Consider the following 20703-nt stretch of genomic DNA (forward strand, 5'->3'; position numbering starts at 1 on the left):
TCACTTTTGCCAGTTGTTTTGCTGCAGCAGAATGTGGGTTGCCTTTTTCCCTGACTGCTGTACAGTTTCCTCATCGCTTCTCCAGTCTCCACAAACAGTTTGCATGCTATTTTTCTGGGTTTTGCTAATAGTTATCTCACTACTTTTCACCTGCTGTCTGGTCCCAGAGCTGATACTGAATATTTTAGGTTTTTGTTATGGCAACATGCTACTTCTAGGTACCAATTTCTGTATGTTAGTTTTTGTGGCTTAAGAAACTGCTACAAATCTTAATGGCTTCAACAGCAATGATTAATTATTTCTCACAGTTCTTTCGATTGGTTGATCCATCTTCTGTTGGTGTCTCCTGGCTCATTCATGTAGCTACAGTCAGTCGGTGGGTTAGCTGTGGGCTGGGTTCAGCTGGGATTACTAAAACCCCTGGGTCTCATCCTCCTGCAGGCTAGCCCAGGCTTCTTCATATGGTTGTATCAGGGGTCTGTTACAAGAGTAATAAGCTCTTTTGCACAAGTGCTTTTCAAGCCTCTGCTTGCATTATATTTACTAACATCTCATTAGCCAGAGCAAGTTCCAGTCTAATGGCCACACTCCAAATTCAAGAAGTTGAGAAATAGTCTATACCTGTTGATTGGAAGACATGGAAAGAATGTTGGTTGAAAAGTTTTTTTCAACTGTTTACAAAGAGTATGTACATATTTGGGGGGGAAAGAATGGGCCACGTAGGAAGTCAGGTCAAGAAAGTAGGTTATGAATTGATAGTCATCATATCATGGAAATAATCTAACAATTTGGTTCTTTCATAGTTATTGTGAAGATTGTTGATGGGTTGGTTATATGTTTACTGGGTTATATATTGTTTACTGGGTTGGTTATATATTGTTTACTGGGTTGGTTATATATTGTTTACTGGGTTGTCCAGGAAAAAGGCAGGCTCACATTGGACACTCAGTTTGCCACTGACTGAGTTAGTTTTTCTTTCCTTGCTTTACTTAGTTTCGACTCTAGAGTGTTGCTGACCCACTTATAGCTTACCATTGTTAAATGCTTGGTTTTTATATAATTTCTTGGTCTGATACAACCTGTATGGGGAGAGAGAGGAATGTCAACAGCAGTATATGGAGATGACTGTGGTAAGGTTTGACCTTGTAACCATGAGGAAAGAGAAACATTTCAAAATAAAAGTGTATCATCACACAGTTCAGAGATGTTAGTAATGATAATCTGAGTCACCAGTAAATTGTGTCCAATGTTCTCTCTTTAAGGAAGCAATGAAATATGTCAATGCAGTTTAGAAGAGGATTTCCAACAAAAAGGAGTGAATAATTTTCAAGTTTGAAGGGAGAAACTTTGGTTAGGTAAAAGTTGCTTACACAAGAAAACCTCATGCACTGATGATGTTGGATAACTGAGATTTTTCTGCAGTCGTGTAAAAAATGCCAGCTGAAAATAATAATTTGTTTCCTTGGAGGATTAAAGAGGAGTAACCAGCCAACAGGATTAGGATCAGTGGCTTATAGGACTTTAAGAGGAAGAGGAACAGAAAAAGAAATGTAAAAATTCTGTGGGATTGTCCTTAGCTAGTATTATGAGTTGGAAAAGAAAAGTCATTCATGATCCTGAAAACTCTATTGACTTCTCTTTTTAAAAATACTCCATAAAAAAACTTTATATTTTTATGAAATATAAAGTTTAATTAAACCAGACTCAATGATTTATTCCCCATCATTTTTTCTTTCTACATAGATTTCCTCTGTATTTTCCAGACAAAAGTTTGCTTCACATTCCAAGGCCAAAGCCAAATCAGATGTAAGATACAGCAACAACTGTGTTTGTTTGTGAATGCTGATAAAGATAACAGTAGAAAAACTCATATGGATGATTTGACCCTTGAACCTGGAGCGCTCCTCTCTTTACTTTCTCCCTTAGCAAGGCCATCTGCTAGCATTCCCTCAATTGTCAATTCTATGCCCCTGACTGTAAAACTTCTGCCTCCAAGTATCAGTGCTTTGGTATTTCAAAAGTCTTGGGTCAGTCATAACCACAGTGAATCTTTGTTAGAAGAGAATTATCTGTGATTGCTAATAATTTTGTGGGCTTTTGGACAGTTGTGATGAGTGACTACCTGATTGAGTGCTCTAATAACTGAAACATTACAGTGTTGGGGAAACTGATATGAAGAGATTATTGTGGGAGAGAAGGTAATGTTTGTAATAGTGAAAAGGTTTTCATGTGTTCATCCAGATCTATGTTATTAGAAGCTAATAATTGCTCCAAATATAAAACCTCAATTAGGGAATGCTACGATCTGGATGCTTGTGTTCCCCCCAAAATTGATGTGTTGAAATCCTAACCCCCAAGGTGATGGTATTGGGAGGTGAGGTCTTTGGGAAGTGACTAGGTCATGAGGGTGGAGCCCTCATGAATGGGATTAGTGGCCCCATAAAAGAGACCCCAGAGAGCTTGCTTGCCACTTCTGCCATGTGAGGTTACCGTGAGAAGAAGGCCGAGGAAGCAGGCCTTTATGAACGAGGAAGCAGGCCTTTACCAGACACAGAACCTGACCATGCTGGCACCCTGATTTCAGACTTCCAGCCTCCAGAACTGTGAGAAATAAATTTCCGTTGTTTATAAGCAAATTTCTGTTGCTTATAAGCCATCCAGTATGTAGTATGTTGTTACAGCAACTCAGATGGACTAAGACAGGGAGTAAGTTCCCTATAAGATTAACGATTTCAGAAACCTTTTTAGGGCGAGGCTCAGGAAAAAGACGCTAGTGTAGCTTTGTGGTTTACAGAATCTCTCAATTCAGATTTTCTGGATTCAGATCTCAGTTCCATATTTATTAACTGTGTGACTTTAGGCAAATTGCTTAAAACACCAGGTTTTACTTATTTGAGTGAAATTATTATTTATGGATCTGAATCAACCTGGCTGGGAAAGTACACTCCTTGCCCTTTAAGGGTCGTGTTACTATGATGTGTCCTAAAAAGTAACCGCTAAATTACTGTGACACAGGACCTATGGGATTTCCTGGCCCCTGCTGCAGGTCTGTGGTGGTGATGGGTAGGAGGGACTGGGCAAGGTGGTTGAGAAAGGTGTTTTCAGGGTGATCCCATAGGGCTGTGCAAGTTGTGTTCAGCACAGGGATGAGGGGGGCTGGAAACCTGTCCCATGCCCAGATTATCAGTTCCTGTGCCCTGGAGCAGGGCTGCATCCACCCAGAGATGTCATATGGCAGATGTCATATGGTCCCTACATAAGGGCTCATCAAGGCACCATATGGACCAGTGGTGGACCTAGGCATAAAGACACATTCTGATTTGTAATCATCATTTTCTTTTAACAAGATTTTAAAAATTCGTATAAAATCAGGATATAGGAGATAGAGATTATAAAATCTGAAAATCAAAATGTGGGTGCTACATTTTTTGTGTGTGTGTGGGATTTTTTTTTTTTTTTGGCCACACCCTGAGGCACGCAGGATCTTAGTTCCCCGACCAGGGATTGAACCTGTGCCCCCTGCAGGGGAAGCATGGAGTCTTAATCACTGGACCGCCAGGGAAGTCCCTGGGTGCTACGTTTCAAGTCACTGCTTGAAAGTGCTCATTTGGAGCATATGTCTGGGGGCAGGATCTTTTTAGTTTTACCTGTAATTGAATCCTCTGTGTGTTTATATGTGTGTGTATGTGTGTGTCTAAATGTGTACTTTAGTTTCTGTTGAAACAAGAATCCTAAACTTTCTGGACTCACATTACATACGAGTAGCCTCTAAAACATCTCTTCATTGTAAATACAGAAAGGAAAGCTCTTCCATGCTTTTGGATTCCTTCCCCTCCTGTAATCTATAAGTTGATCTCCATAATAAACCTCATATGATTTGTATATCTGCTGCTCTGCATTGTATCTCCCTGTGTCTGAAGTTTCTCACATATTGCTGCGAAACAGGGATAGGTTTTTATTTTTTCCTGGTAGTAGGCAAAATTTACTCAGTATAGGTATTGCTTACGGTATTATAATGTATGTATTATATAAAGATCTCTTTTAAACTTAATTCTCTCTTTAAAGACCTTATCTCCAAATAGAATTATATTCTGAAGTACTGGGATTAGGGCTTCAACATATGAATTTCTGGTGGACAGGAGGGGGCTGGGGGCAACTTAGCCCGAAACTATGTACAAACAGTTTTTTTCTTGTTCTCCTTAAAATAAGTCAGCACAAAGCCTCTCTTTTATGATCAGAGATATGACTATGTGTTGTTGTTTATAACTGGTTCCCTTAGAAGCAAGTAAGGAATAATGCTTTCATTGGTTATTCCTTGTAGCACCCAGCATGTTGCGTTGTTTAGGTAGTCATAACTCCCACTCATTGATCTTCTGAGGTAGGTAGAAACCTATTTTCTGAATCTTCCTTTCCCTATCTTTCTGAATCCTTCCGTATCAGTTGTTTGCTTATCAAAACTGCCCCAACCTGGGGACTATTATCATTCAGTATTGCATGATGTTTATAAATAAAAAGCTGCTATGGTAAGTATCTATGGAATGGGTCATAAATTTGAATGTGCATTAAAATCACCCATAGGTCATCCTAGACCCTCTGAATCAGAACCTCCATGGTCGCAGGCATCTGTAATGTTTGTGGCTCTCCAAAAGTTGCTGTTGCCTCCTTAAGTCTGAGAGTCACTGAGCTACCATCATCTGTCTTTATTTTCTCTTACATCAAATCATATTGCCCAACGAAAGAAGGCGTACATAATTTCCCCAACTTCCCTATGGGATTCAGGTCTCAGGACAGATGACATGCGTGCCTGAAAAGAAAATTAGAAAACAGAAGCAGGTTTCTGGTAGCTGGTTGTAAATTTTCTTTTAAATTCTTCATCTCCATGTGAATCAAAGCAGGGTTCATTTTAACAACTTTATGAATACAATTTACCAAAGTTTATTACATTATCCTTTATCATAATGAGATAGGAAAGTCAACAGAATTGTTTGACTTTTCTTTCTCATTTGCTATAGTTCCCTTTTTCAGATATCACCGTATAGAGCTAGGCTCTTGAATGTGTAGCTTATTTTGATGTTCTTTCTATGCCTACTTCTATATTTTGGTATAACTACAGTAAGGAGTACATTTTAACCTTTTTTTTGTTTTAACATCTTTATTGGAGTATAATTGCTTTACAATGGTGTGTTAGCTTCTGCTTTATAACAAAGTGAATCAGCTATACATATACATATATCCCCATATCTCCTCCCTGTTGCGTCTTCCTCCCACCCTCCGTATCCCACCTCACTAGGTGGTCACAAAGCACCGAGCTGATCTCCCTGTGCTATGTGGCTGCTTCCCACTAGCTATCTGTTTTACATTTGGTAGTGTATATATGTCAATGCTGCTCTCTCACTTCGTCCCAGCTTACCCTTCCCCCTCCCCGTGTCCTCAAGTCCATTCTCTAAGTCTGCGTCTTTATTCCTGTCCTGCCCCTAGGTTCTTCATAACCATTTTTTTTTTTAGATTCCATATGTATATGTTAGCATACAGTGTTTATTTTTCTCCTTCTGACTTATTTCACTTTATGTGAAAGTCTCTAGGGCCATCCACCTCACTACAAATAACTCAATTTTGTTTCCTTTTATGGCTGAGTAATATTCCATTGTATATATGTGCCACATCTTCTTTATCCTTTCATCAGTTGATGAACACTTAGGTTGCTTCCATGTCCTGGCTACTGTAAATAGAACTGCAATGAACATTGTGGTACATGACTCTTTTTGAACTATGGTTTTCTCAGGGATATGCCCAGTAGTGGGATTGCTGAGTCATATGGGAGTTCTATTTTTAGTTTTTTAAAGAACCTCCATACTGTTCTCCATAGTGGCTGTATCAATTCACATTCCCACCAGCAGTGCAAGAGTGTTCCCTTTTCTCCCTCTCCAGCATTTTTTGTTTCTAGATTTTTTGATGGCCATTCTGACTGGTGTGAGGTGATACCTCATTACAGTTTTGATTTGCATTTCTCTAATGATTAATGATGTTGAGCATTCTTTCATGTGTTTGTTGGCAGTCTGTATATCTTCTTTGGAGAAATGTCTATTTAGGTCTTCTGCCCATTTTTGGATTGCGTTGTTTGTTTTTTTTGTTATTGAGCTGCATGAGCTGCTTGTAAATTTTGGAGATTAATCCTTTGTCAATTGCTTCATTTGCAAATATTTTCTCCCATTCTGAGGGTGGACATTTGGTCTTCTTTATGGTTTTCTTTGCTGTGCAAAAGCTTTTAAGTTTCATTAGGTCCCATTTGTTTATTTTTGTTTTTATTTCCATTTCTCTAGGAGGTGGGTCAAAATGTATCTTGCTGTGATTTATGTCATAGAGTGTTCTGCCTATGTTTTCCTCTAAGAGTTTGATAGTGTCTGACCTTACATTTAGGTCTTTTATCCATTTTGAGTTTATTTTTGTGTATGGTGTTACGGAGTGTTCTAATTTCATTCTTTCACATGTACCTGTCCAGTTTTCCCAGCACCACTTATTGAAGAGGCTGTCTTTTCTCCATTGTATATTCTTGCCTCCTTTATCAAAAATAAGGTGACCATATTTGCATGGGCTTATCTCTGGGTTTTCTATCCTGTTCCATTGATCTATATTTCTGTTTTTGTGCCAGTACCATACTGTCTTGATTACTGTAGCATTGTAGTATAGTCTGAAATTGGGGAGCCTGATTCCTCGAGCTCCGTTTTTCATTCTCAAGATTGCTTTGGCTATTCGGGGTCTTTTGTGTTTCCATACAAATTGTGAATTTTTTTTTCTAGTTCTGTGAAAAATGCCATTGGTGATTTGATAGGGATTGCATTGAATCTGTAGATTGCTTTGGGTAGTAGAGTCATTTTCACAATGTTGATTCTTCTGATGCATGAACATGGTATATCTCTCCATTTGTATCATCTTTAATTTCTTTCAGCAGTGTCTTATAGTTTTCTGCATACAGGTCTTTTGTCTCCTTAGGTAGGTTTATTCTTAGGTATTTTATTCTTTTTGTCACAGTGGTAAATGGGAGTGTTTCCTTAATTTTTCTTTCAGATTTTTCAGCATTAGTGTATAGGAATGCAAGAGATTTCTGTGCATTAATTTTGTATCCTGCTACTTTACCCAATTCATTGATTAGCTCTAGTAGTTTTCTGGTAGTATCTTTAGGATTCTCTATGTATCGTATCATGTCATATGCAAACAGTGACAGCTTTACTTCTTTTCCGATTTGGATTCCTTTTATTTCTTTTTTTTCTCTGACTGCTGTGGCTAAAAATTCCAAAACTATGTTGAATAATAGTGGTGAGAGTGGACAACCTTGTCTTGTTCCTGATCTTAGAGGAAATGGTTTCAGTTTTTCACCATTGAGAACGATGTTGGCTGTGGATTTGTCATATATGGCCTTTATTATGTGGAGGTAAGTTCTCTCTATGCCTACTTTCTGGAGGGTTTTTACCATAAATGGGTGTTGAATTTTGTCAAAAGCTTTTTCTTCGTCTATTGAGATGATCATATGGTTTTTCTCCTTCAATTTGTTAATATGGTTTATCACATTGATTGATTTACATATATTGAAAAATCCTTGCATTCCTGGGATAAACCCCACTTGATCATGGTGTATGATCCTTTTAATGTGCTGTTGGATTCTGTTTGCTAGTATTTTGTTGAGGATTTTTGCATCTATGTTCATCAGTGATATTGGCCTGTAGTTTTCTTTCTTTGTGACATCTTTGTCTGGTTTTGGTATCAGGGTGATGATGGCCTCGTAGAATGAGTTTGGGTGTGTTCCTCCCTCTGCTATATTTTGGAAAAGTTTGAGAAGGATGGGTGTTAGCTCTTCTCTAAATGTTTGGTAGAATTCACCTGTGAAGCCATCTGGTTCTGGGCTTTTGTTTGTTGGAAGATTTTTAATCACAGTCTCAATTTCAGTGCTTGTGATTGGTCTGTTTATGTTTTCTATTTCTTCCTGGTTCAGTCTTGGGAAGTTGTGCTTTTCTAAGAATTTGTCCATTTTTTTCAGGTTGTCCATTTTATTGGCATATAGTTGCTTGTAGTAATCTCTAATGATCCTTTGTATTTCTGCAGTGTCAGTTGTTACTTCTTTTTCATTTCTAATTCTACTGATTTGAGGCTTCTCCCTTTTTTTCTTGGTGAGTCTGGCTAATGGTTTATCAATTTTGTTTATCTTCTCAAAGAACCAGCTATTAGTTTTACTGATCTTGGCTATCATTTCCTTCATTTCTTTTTCATTTATTTCTGCTCTGATCTTTATGATTTCTTTCCTTCTGCTAACTTTGCGGTTTTTTTGTTCTTCTTTCTCTAATTGCTTTAGGTGTAAGGTTAGGTTGTTTATTTGAGATGTTTCTGGTTTCTTGAAGTAGGATTGTATTGCTATAAAATTCCCTCTTAGAACTGCTTTTGCTGCATCCCATAGGTTTTGGGTCATCGTGTTTTCATTGTCATTTGTTTGTAGGTATTTTTTGATTTCCTCTGTGATTTCTTCAGTGAGCTTTTGGTTATTTAGTAGTGTATTGTTTAGCCTCCATGTGTTTGTATTTTTTACAGATTTTTTTCCTGTAATTGATATCTAGTCTCATAGCGTTGTTGTCGGAAAAGATACTTGATACAATTTCAATTTTCTTAAATTTACCAAGGCTTGATTTGTGACCCAAGATATGATCTATCCTGGAGAATGTTCCATGAGAACTTGAGAAGAAAGTGTATTCTGTTGCTTTTGGATAGAATGTCCTATAAATATCAATTAAGTCCATCTTGTTTAATGTATCATTTAAAGCTTGTGTTTCCTTATGTATTTTCATTTTGGATGATCTGTCCATTGGTGAAAGTGGGGTGTTAAAGTCCCCTACTATGATTGTGTTACTGTCGATTTCCCCTTTTATGGCTGTTAGCATTTGCCTTATGTATTGAGGTGCTCCTGTGTTGGGTGCATAAATATTTATAACTGTTATAGCTTCTTCTTGGATTGATCCCTTGATTATTATGTAGTGTCATTCTTTGTCTCTTGTAATAGTCTTTATTTTAAAGTCTATTTTGTCTGATATGAGAATTGCTACTCCAGCTTTCTTTTGATTTCCATTTGCATGGAATACCTCTTTACATCCCCTCACTTTCAGTCTGTGTGTATCCCTAGGTCTGAAGTGGGTCTCTTGTAGACAGCATATATACGGGTCTTGTCTTTGTATCCATTGAGCCAGTCTGTGTCTTCTGGTGGGAGCATTTAATCCATTTACATTTAAGGTAATTACCGATATGTATGTTCCTATTACCATTTTCTTAATTGTTTTGGGTTTGTTATTGTAGGTTTTTTCCTTCTCTTGTGTTTCCTGCCTAGGGAAGTTCCTTTAGCATTTGTAAAGCTGGTTTTGTGGTGCTGAATTCTCTTAGCTTTTGCTTGTCTCTAAAGGTTTTAATTTCTCCATTGAATCTCAGTGAGATCCTTGCTGGGTAGAGTAATCTTGGTTGTAGGTTTTTCCGTTTCATCATTTTAAATATGTCTTGCCACTCCCTTCTGGCTTGCAGAGTTTCTGCTGAAAGATCAGCTGTTAACCTTATGGGGATTCTCTTGTATGTTATTTGTTGTTTTTCCCTTACTGCTTTTAATATTTTTTCTTTGTATTTAATTTTTGATAGTTTGATTAACATGTGTCTTGGCGTATTTCTCCTTGGATTTATCCTGTATGGGACTCTCTGTGCTTCCTGGACTTGATTGACTATTCCCTTTCCCATATTAGGGAAGTTTCCAACTATAATCTCTTCAAATATTTTCTCAGTTCCTTTCTTTTTCTCTTCTTCTTCTGGGACCCCTATAATTCGAATGTTGGTGCATTTAATATTGTCCCAGAGGTCTCTGAGACGTTCCTCAATTCTTCTCATTCTTTTTTCTGTATTCTGCTCTGAAGTGGTTATTTCCACTATTTTATCTTCCAGGTCACTTATCCGTTCTTCTGCCTCAGTTATTCTGCTATTGATTCCTTCTAGAGAACTTTTAATTTCATTTACTGTGTTGTTCATCATTGTTTGTTTGCTCTTTAGTTCTTCTAGGTCCTTGTGAAACGTTTCTTGTATTTTCTCCATTCTATTTCCAAGATTTTGGATCATCTTTACTGTCATTACTCTGAATTCTTTTTCAGGTAGACTGCCTATTTCCTCTTCATTTGTTTGGTCTGGTGGGTTTTTACCTTGCTTCTTCATCTGCTGTGTGTTTCTCTGTGTTCTCATTTTGCTTAACTTACTGTGTTTGGGGTCTCCTTTTCGCAGGTTGCAGGTTCATAGTTCCCGTTGTTTTTGGTGTCTGTCCCCAGTGGCTAAGGTTGGTTCAGTGGGCTGTGTAGGCTTCCTGGTGGAGGCAACTAGTGCCTGTGTTCTGGTGGATGAGGCTGGATCTTGTCTTTCTGGTCGGCAGGACCGCATACGGTGGTGTGTTTCAGGGTGTCTGTGACCTTCTTATGATTTTAGGCAGCCTCTCTGCTAATGGGTGGGGTTGTGTTCCTGTCTTGCTAGTTGTTTGGCATAGGGTGTCCAGCACTGTAGCTTGCTGGTCGTTGAGTTGAGCTGGGTCTTAGCGTTGAGATGGAGATCTCTGGGAGAGCTTTCGCCAATTGATATTACATGGAGCCGGGAGGTCTCTGGTGGACCAGTGTCCTGAACTTGGCTCTCCCACCTCAGAGGTGCAGGCCTGACACCTGGCTGGAGCACCAAGACCCTGTCAGCCACATGGCTCAGAAGAAAGGGAGAAAAAAGGAAAGAAAAGAGAAAATATAAAGAAATAAAGTTTTTAAAATAAAAAGAATTTTTAATTATTAAAAATAAAAAAAATTTTAAAGTTAAAAAAAAAGAAAAAAGGAAGAAGAGGGCAACCAAACCAAGAAACAGATCCATCAATGATAAGAAGTACTAAAAACTATATTAAAAAAAAACAAAATAATAATGGACAGACAGAACCCTAGGACAAATGGTAAAAGCAAAGCTATACAGACAGGGCTTCCCTGGTGGCGCAGTGGTTGAGAGTCCGCCTGCCGATGCAGGGGACACGGCTTCGTGCCCCGGACCAGGAGGATCCCGCATGCCGTGGAGGGGCTGGGCCCGTGAGCCATGGCCGCTGAGCCTGCGCGTCCGGAGCCTGTGCTCTGCAATGAAATGGGAGAGGCCACAACAGTGAGAGGTCCACGTACCGCAAAAAAAAAAAGCTATACAGACAAAAATCACACAAAGAAGCATACACATACACACTCACAAAAAGAGAAAAAGAAAAAATATATATACATATATGAAAGAAAAAGGAAGACAGCAACCAAATCAATAAACAAATCTACCAATGATAATAAACTCTAAATACTAAACTAAGATAAACATAAACCCAGAAACCAGTCAGTCGCATACAGCAAACCCCAAGTCTACAGTTGCTCCCGAAGTCCATCGCCCCAATTTTGCAATGATTCGTTGTCTATTCAGGTATTCCACAGATGCAGGGTACATCAACTTGATTGTGGATCTTTAATCCGCTGCTCCTGAGGCTGCTGGGAGACATTTCCCTTTCTCTTCGTTCGCACAGCTCCCGGGGTTCAGCTTTGGATTTGGACCCGCCTCTGCGTGTAGGTCGCCTGAGGGCGTCTGTTCTTCGCTCAGACAGGACGGGGTTAAAGGAGCCGCTGATTCAGGGGCTCTGGCTCACTCAGGCCGGGGGGAGGGAGGGGTACGGAGGCGGGGCGAGCCTGCGGCGGCAGAGCCGGCGTGACGTTGCACCAGCCTGAGGTGCGCCGTGCGTTCTCCTGGGGAAGTTGTCCCTGGATCCCGGGACCCTGGCAGTGGCGGGCTGCACAGGCTTTCCGGAAGGTGGGTGTGGAGAGTGACCTGTGCTCGCACACAGGCTTCTTGGTGCCGGCAGCAACAGCCTTAGCGTCTCATGCCCGCCTCTGGGGTCCGCGCTGATAGCCGCGGCTCGCGCCCGTCCCTGGAGCTCGTTTAGGTGGTGCTCTGAATCCCCTCTCCTCGCTCACCCCAAAACAATGGTCTCTTGCCTCTTCAGCAGTTCCAGACTTTCTCCCAGACTCCCTCCCGGCCAGCCGTGGTGCACTAAACCCTGCAGGCTGTGTTCACGCCGCCAACCCCAGTCCTCTCCCTGCGCTCCGACCAAAGCCCGAGCCTCAGCTCGCGCCCCCGCCCGCCCCGGCGGGTGAGCATACAAGCCTCTCGGGCTGGTGAATGCCGGTTGGCCCTGATCCTCTGTGAGGGAATCTCTCCGCTTTGCCCTCCGCACCCCTGTTGCTGCGCTGTTCTCCGCGGCTCCGAAGCTTCCCCCCCTCCGCCACCCTCAGTCTCTGCCCGCGAAGGGTCTTCCTAGTGTGTGGACACCTTTCCTCCTTCACAGCTCCCTCCCACTGGTGCAGGTCCCATCCCTATTCTTTTGTCTCTGTTTTTCCTTTTTTCTTTTCCCCTACCCAGGTAGGTGGGGGATTTCTTACCTTTTGAGAGGTCTGAGGTCTTCTGCGCGTTCAGTAGGTGTTCTGTAGGAGTTGTTCCACGTGTAGGTGTATTTCTGATGTGTTTGTGGGGAGGAAGGTGATCTCCACGTCTTACTCCTCTGCCATCTTGAAGGTCTCCCCCATTTTAACCTTTTGGGGAACATTTTTAGAAGCCTCTTGGTTGACTTTTTTCTGTTGTAGTTTTCCTAATGTTTCCTCCTTGGCAACCAGGAAACCTTCTAGATCAGTGGGACCAACTCATTTGGGACTGGGCTGGGCCAGAAAAGGTGGGCCGGAAGGCAAGGTAAAGGCTACTTTCTTGTCTACACCTGCAGAGAGAATCTTGAGTTCCCCACACCCTTCCTGACTCTCCCCTTACCAGATTATGGACTTGAGCCTTCACGTGAGCTTAGACCTTCACCTGATTTAGGACCCATGGCTTCATGTTGTTAGGTCTTGAGAAGGAGTGACTGCCTCTGACTGTATTCTTCCAAGGCCATTTTCTATATGATTGCAGTGCACTTTGCTCTTCATATTATGAATGAAGTGATTCCCCCAAATAGCTTTTTCAGGGCTTTAGGAGAGTAATACAGAGCCTGGGACCTGTCTAGGAGTAGTGGGAGACCAACAAGCAGGCTCCTAATGTTCTGGTGTGTGATGCTGCCCCTTAACCACCCTTACCTTCCATGATAGTTCCTCCTAAGCCTTCCTTGCATCCATCACCGTTTCTTGCCTTGTTCATCAAAATTTATCCATTCTCTGTCCTATCCACTTGTTTCAGAGTAGAATATATTGGATACTAACATAAGCAGATAAATACAGCTCAACTTGATGCTAGTCAACTAATGTACTTTCCCCATGTCATATAAGGTGATAACCTGATTGCAATGCATGCACCTTAAAGAAGGACTTTAAAAAGTTAGTCCTTTACATACATACACTACCAAATGCAGAATAGATAACTAGTGGGAAGCAGCCGCATAGCACAGGGAGGTCAGCTTGGTGCTTTGTGACCACCTAGAGGGGTGGGACAGGGAGGGTGGGAGGGAGACGCAAGAGGGAGGGGATATGGGGATATATGTACATGTATAGCTGATTCACTTTGTTATACAGCAGAAACTAACACAACATTGTAAAGCAATTACACTCCAATAATGATGTTAAAAAAATAATGCAACAAATATTTCACTTTCACATTTTTCAATAAAAAAAGAAGTTAGTCCTTTAAACAAATATAGTTTTCTGGGGCTTCATTTAATTAATAAATCTACATGGAAATTATAAAAATGTTGGAAAATACAGAGAAGCACAAGGAAGTAATTAAAACCATTTATAATGCCACAGTTTGAAGAAAACTACATCTTGATGTGTATTATTCAAGTCTTTATTTCAGGATGTATGCACGGTAGCACTGCTCATTCTCTTCCCTTTACATAGTTTTTCTACCCAAAATGGTATTTACACTTTTCATTCCATTATAGCCTTCTAAACTCTGTGATTATGTGGCAGTCAATACCTCATTTTTGCGCCTTTAAATCATTTTTGAATTTCTGTGAAAACTGTGGTGATGAAAATATTTACAGCAGTGAGCTTCACATACCCCTGCAGAATAAATGTACTTAAGACAAAACACATTTTAAAAGCTTTTATACGTACTATTAAGCTGCCCTCAAAAAGGTTCTATCAATTTGCCCTCCTATAAGCATTTTTTTCAGCGTTCACAGAATTCTCTTTTAAATCATTATCTAAAAAAATTCCTGCCAGCTTAGGGGGCAAAAAGAAATCTCAGTGGTTTAATTTGCATTTCCTTGTTTTGATAGTGAAGTCCCTCACGCTCACCTTTATACACCTGCTGGAGATAGTTGACTGTAGTGGTTAAGTGGGGCTACTCTAGAGCCGGACTCTTCACTTACCGGGGACCTTGGGTACGTTCCTTAACCTCCTTAAACTCACTTACCAACTCTGATAATGACAACACCTACTTCATGAAGTCCGTATGAAGACTAAAGAGGGTAGCACATGAAAAGGGCTTAGAACATGTTTACTGGCATTACAGTAAGTACCTGATACATATTAACGATCCCTGTGTTCGCTGGCATTGATAGTTCTTCTTATATGAATTGCCTATTCATCGTCTTTGTTTGGGCAAGTGGTTTTTTTGTTTTGGGGAGGCAGGAGTTTTTAATATTGATACATTAAGTAAGTTAACCCATTATGTGCCATATATTGAAATCCCCCCAACTTGTGGTGTGTCTTTAAATTTTGTTCAAAATGAGGAAATATTTGGATATCAGGCAGTTCAGGCCAGGGAAGGCATAGTTTTGGTCCAGCCTGGGTCTTTTTTCTGCCTCTCAGTTGTGCTTCTAGGAGTCACCTTCCCCATCACTGAGAAAGTCCAGTATTGATTTTTGTCACTAGAAAGCAGAAATGGCATTTTAAGCAGGATAACTTGTATTCAAAAACACCACTATGGAATAAAACCTTGCTTAATTTATGTAAATAATGACCATGGCAGACAAGAACCTGTGGTTAGTATTTCACCATTTTCCATTTATCACTAAATCCAACTTGTCAGCATTCCATTAGTGGGGCGGTAAAATTAATTACTTCAACTTGAGAGAAGCTTCTAATTTGAGAGCAAGATCCCTGATAGATTGAGTAGCCATTAAATGCTGCTATTGACATTTTCCCTCTCTTTTCTGCAAATTATATAGTAGAAAGAAATCTTTCTAGCCACGAAATCTTATATAAAAGGGTAAAATGTTTATTATTTTGGCATCTATACATGCTATTAAAAATGAAAGTTTTTACTTCATTGGAAAAAATATGGACATAGAGAACACGGTTGTGCCTTGCTAAGCAGGGAACTGATCAGAACCACTCTTACAAAAACATGGAAATTCTGTTTGAGCTGCCAACTTGTTTCAAGAAGCCATTAAAAGTGGGCAAATATTGCTGCTCTGTGATGGATAAATGGGAGTTATATTACTGCTACAGGGCTTGTGTACGATTGAAATTTTCCATATAAAACTTTTTTTAAGTTTTGTTAATGATACACCACTAGGGACCTCGGGAAAAGCTGAACATCTTTCACTTCTGATTCTTCATCTGACTTGTGCTATGTGATTCCCACCTAGATAAATATCTTCTTTCTGCTCACCTCTCCTACTTGCTAAAATCACATAAAACACTTAACTATTTCTCGATCTCTTTTACTCTTAATACCTTCCAGTAGAATATATTTTGGGGGTTTTCCCCCAAATATTTTTAAGCACTGAGTATCAAACAGACATTCAAACTCTGAAGTATGTACAGGTGATATTAGGCAGAAGAGCAAGGAGATTTCAGCTTCCACCAAATTTTATACTTCCTTTTTAGATTTTTGTCTTTGTTCATTTTGTTGTTGTTTTACTTTAAGCATGTTTTATTCTTATAACATTTTTAAGATAAAAAATTAAACCATGATTTCTATCATTAAAAAAATATTCTTGGGCTTCCCTGGTGGCACAGTGGTTGAGAGTCCGCCTGCCGATGCAGCGGACACGGGTTCGCACCCCGGTCCGGGAAGATCCTACATGCCGCGGAGCGGCTGGGCCCGTGAGCCATGGCCGTTGAGCCTGCGCATCCAGAGCGTGTGCTCCGCAACGGGAGAGGCCATAGCAGTGAGAGGCCCGCGTACCGCAAAAAAAAAAAAAAAAAAAAGTCTTATGATGTACAGGATGCTCACCACTGCTGAAATAGACACAGGATAGACAACACTTAGAGTTGGCCCCAAAGCCTTGACTGGCCTTAATTAACAATCATTATCCTTGCAAGTCTTTTCTTATTTTTCTTTTCTCTAGTGTGCTTTGATTTGTGATTATTGGAGAACTGTAAAGCAAGAAAAAGAGATGGATTCCCAATGCAATCTAAAATTTGAAATTGCTGATTGAGTTCCGGGCACCTCCGCTATTGCACTGAGATACTACAAGCTATAAAATACAAGTGTGTTCGTGACTCTCAGTCATATTAGTCCTTTACTCATTAGCAAAATGTTATGAAACATTTAGCTCCTTTAGTGCATTTCTTACCTACACCCAGGAGTAAAGAATTGGGAGTGCTGAGCAGTGAGCAGAAGGTTTCTTTATTTCAATCTTTAATTCCCTCAATGCAAATATCTGACTCTCAATTAAGTTCTGAGGAATTTAACCTCAGTATCTCTATTTACAGGCATAATGAAGGACCGGCTAGTAGAATTTGTGGAGTTAACCAAGCGGTATGAACAGCAGTTCCCAGACAAGGACAATGAATTTGACTCGCCCCCGGAGGATATCGTGTTCGAGACGGACCACATCCTGGAATCCTTGTACCGAGACATCCAGGACCTTCAGGATGAAAACCAGCAGCTAACTTACGACGTGAAGCGGCTGGGAAAGCAGAACACCCGCTTCCTCACGTCCATGAGGCGCCTCAGCAGCATCAAGCGGGACACCAACTCGATTGCCAAGGACATCAAGGCCCGGGGCGAGAGCATCCACCGCAAGCTGAGCGCCATGAAGGCGCTGAGCGAGGTCGCCGAGGCCCAGCACGGCGCGCACTCAGCCGTGGCGCGCATCGCGCGCGCACAGTACAGCGCTCTCACCCTCCCGTTCCAGGCCGCCATGCTCGAGTACAACCAGGCCGAGATGAAGCAGCGCGAAAACTGCAAGATCCGCATCCAGCGCCAGCTGGAGATCATGGGCAAGGACGTGTCGGGCGACCAGATCGAGGACATGTTCGAACAAGGCAAGTGGGACGTGTTCTCAGAGAACCTGCTGGCTGACGTGAAGGGCGCGCGGGCGGCCCTCAACGAGATCGAGAGCCGCCACCGCGAGATGCTGCGGCTGGAGAGCCGCATCCGCGACCTGCACGACCTCTTCCTGCAGATGGCCATGCTGGTGGAGCAGCAGGCTGACACCCTGGACGTCATCGAGTTCAACGTGCAGAAGACCCTCGACTACACCGGCCAGGCCAAGGTGCAGGTGAGCAAGGCCGTGCAGTACAAGAAGAAGAACCCCTGCCGGACCATCTGCTGCTTCTGCTGCCCCTGCCTCAACTAGCAGAAGGCCCAGGCCGCCACACCCCATCCCCGGCAGGAATGGGAGGGGAAGCACACTGGGAAAGATTTTGAGGCTGTCTGCACTGGGGTGAGTTGCCCTAATCCCTAGGGACCTCAGTCTTTAGAGAAGGAAAAAACTCGGTCCCAGAATTCCAGTCCAGCTCGTACTTGGAAAGAGAGTTGATCCCACCTGCTGTTTCATCTGTAAGGACAGATGCCTACTGAAGTTTTGTGAGGTCATTGTATGGCACATAGCACCCTTGCCTCTTAAAGGAAGCCAAATAAGGAACTGACGTGGCAACGTACTCTACGGTAGATGTCCAAGGCATGTTTGTACATGGACCTCTAGGAGGAAGTCAGTCCTGCATCGGCTCACAGTATGAACTCCTTATCAAGGCTTCATTTACCCTATCCTGAAAGTACCTCTGTTGTGTTCATTTTTGAGTGAACCGATCTTGGGAAAAACTGCACATCTGCCATTTCTGATTCTTCATCTGGTTTACGCTTTGTGATTCCCGCCTGGATGTATATCTTCTTTCTGCTCACCTCCTCTACTTATTAAAATTACATTTAACACTTACTATTATTTCCTTACCTCTTACTTTTAATATCTTCCATCAGAATGTAATTTGGGATTTTTTTTTTCCAAAGATTTTTAAGCACTGAGTATTGAACAGGCACTCAAATTGAAGTATGTTTGTCACATTATATATATTTTTCATAAATAAAAATAATTTAAAAGTTATCTTTGTACTTGATTATTACCAATGCACATATATGTAAATGTAAACTACCAATATTTACTAATGCATGTACATAATGACCAGTTGGTTTAACTTTACTTTTGTAAATATGGTATATAAACATCGATGAAACATTTTTACTGGTTGTTGGTGTTGGTTTGCTTGTTATGAGTTTATCTCACTCTGATCTGCATCTCCATAGTCCAGTTTGGGTCAAAACTTTATTTTGAACAACTCTGTGTTGGTTACAACGGTAAAGAACAGGTGTCAAATGCTGAAAATGCATACGGAACTAGAAATATTAAAAAACAGTCTTAGAAATAATTACTTTTGTTTTACTGTGGCCCATTCTTTTCATGCATGGCAATGTAGTAATTTAAAATAAAATAATTCTGGTCACGTTAGTTTAATATACATTACATTATAAACATCCCGTTTATGCATTTGTGTGTTGACCATTTAAATCTTAGTCTGCGTTTTCAATTACTCTTTTAAAAATTTTTCCACCTGCTTGAGGCTTCAACAACTGGATGGAACTCTGAATGGCGGGGAGTGAAAAATAATTCACATGGGGTATGTTGCTTTCTCTCCTGAGTTATTTATAATAGTTTAGCAAAATCATCATGTTTTGGAGATCTGGTTTCATTTGCAAGCTTTGTAATGCCCTTACCCGCACTTACCATGTTTCCTGTCTTTCTTTTGAGTCAACTATTAACTCTTTCTACTTATTTAATAAAAGAGAGAGTTTATTCAGTGGTCATTATTCTCGCGTCCTTCAGACAGTGAACTTTTAAAAGGAGTAAAAAGAAGAGTATGTGAACTCTTTGGAACTCACTGACTAATCTGCTTATGACCATGACATCTAGCCCTGCTCCTAATTTTAATTTCATGGTTAAATATGAGAATCGTGGAAACCAAGTCCCACTGGGCTCTTCTCAGATTTCTCCCAATTCTTTCTCAGCTAACTCCAGGGATAGGTTTCACCTATGACCTAATTAACTTTCTCTAAAAAAAAAGTCTTCACACAGCTCCATTGCTATGTCTTTCATCGTAGGGAAGAGATATTGGAAATACAGGCCACCAGCTAGTTTCCGTAAGAGAGAATAGTTCATGAATTCAACCCATAAAGCAGTTTCTTCGTTTGGAATCATTCATAAAAGTCAAGGTATTTGCTGGCTCTATGTATTTTTTAATTCCCCACATTTCACATTGGAGAATTAGGTAAAAACTTCACTTTAGTATACTAAGAGATTAGTGTACTGTTGCTTATTGAAAAGGCAAGAATTTTTCTTCCTGGTTTTTAGTAATTGTCTGGGTGTGGCATAGTGGTTAAGAACACAGATTCAGGACCCTACTCTCTGGGTTCAAAACATGACTTTGCCATATACCAACTATATAATTTGGTCACGTTACTTAACCTCCCTGTGCCTCAGTTTCGTCATCTGTAAAATGGATATAATAGGACCTACCTCATAGAGTTGTTGGAAGAAGTAAATGACTAAATATGTAAAGCACTTAGGACAGTGCCTGGCACATGCTAAGTGCTATGTTCATTATTGCATAACTTTCTTGTAGACTGAGAGAGCTGCTAGTAATTAAATTAATAGTTATTAACTTCTGAGGAAAAGTAAATACTCTTCTGTTAATAGTCTTTAATAAAATAGAATTTAAAAACCCAAGACCCTATCTTCTTTGAATATTAGGGTTTTAAATTTTTTTTACAATGAAAGAATTGTTTTCACAGTGGCATTTCATTCCTTATATCCAAGCGTGTTATGAAGATGAAATTGGATGTTCCACTCAAAAAATAGTTAATCAGGAAGCAGCTGTTCTGCTCAATTTGGCAAGTGTTTTCCCCTAATTCTTTCTAAGCTATGAGTCAAAAAGTCCCAGAAGAAGTTCAGCTGTGGAGGCCAGGTCACAATAGACTAAAGGAAAGGGATCAGTTGGCTTTTCCCATATCCTGCCCTGTTTCCCAGAAGCCCTTCCTAGCTCTGACTGTGGTGCCAAGAAGTGGGTGAAATGCTGGCTTTTTCCTTAGGAAAGGATGCTCCAGTGCCACCAAGAGGCGTTGTAGAGTTGGGTTCACCTGATCCTGTGACGCTCATTTGGCAAACTCTGCAAGTTGACTCTGGGTAAGAAGACTGTGGCAAATGTGCAAATTTCATACACTAATGTCACTTATGTACAAAATGAAAGAACCAATCACAGAGAACAATAGATCCTTCAGGGGCTGAAGGTGGAAATCTTTTAAAGCTATTTTAACATATGCAGTGACTCCTAACTAGCCAAATGCCAACCCCTGCAGTCACAGCCACAGACTACAGGTGGTGACAACTCCAGAAATATCCAAAATAGGAAAGATACTCACCTAGGATGCATTGTTATC

The 20703-nt window shown here is 40.6% G+C and overlaps 1 protein-coding gene across 2 annotated transcripts in view; it reads left to right on the forward strand.

Annotated features, from left to right (window-relative positions):
* The window catches only part of STX11 (syntaxin 11), a 38381-nt gene extending 20065 nt beyond the window's left edge, over positions 1 to 18316 (forward strand). Inside the window, exons 2-3 of one of the 2 annotated variants that reach the window (XM_079938850.1) lie at positions 14315 to 14419; positions 16704 to 18316. In XM_079938850.1, coding sequence (XP_079794976.1) covers positions 16709 to 17572 — 864 coding nt within the window. In that variant the 5' untranslated portion in view covers positions 14315 to 14419; positions 16704 to 16708 and the 3' untranslated portion in view covers positions 17573 to 18316. The remainder of the gene's footprint in view (positions 1 to 14314; positions 14420 to 16703) is intronic. The other variant, XM_079938849.1, reaches the window with a different exon arrangement.
* The last annotated feature ends 2387 nt before the right edge of the window (positions 18317 to 20703 follow it).

This window comes from Stenella coeruleoalba, assembly GCF_951394435.1.
Source record: "Stenella coeruleoalba genome assembly, chromosome: 12".
In the NCBI taxonomy this organism is placed as follows: Eukaryota; Metazoa; Chordata; class Mammalia; order Artiodactyla; family Delphinidae; genus Stenella; species Stenella coeruleoalba.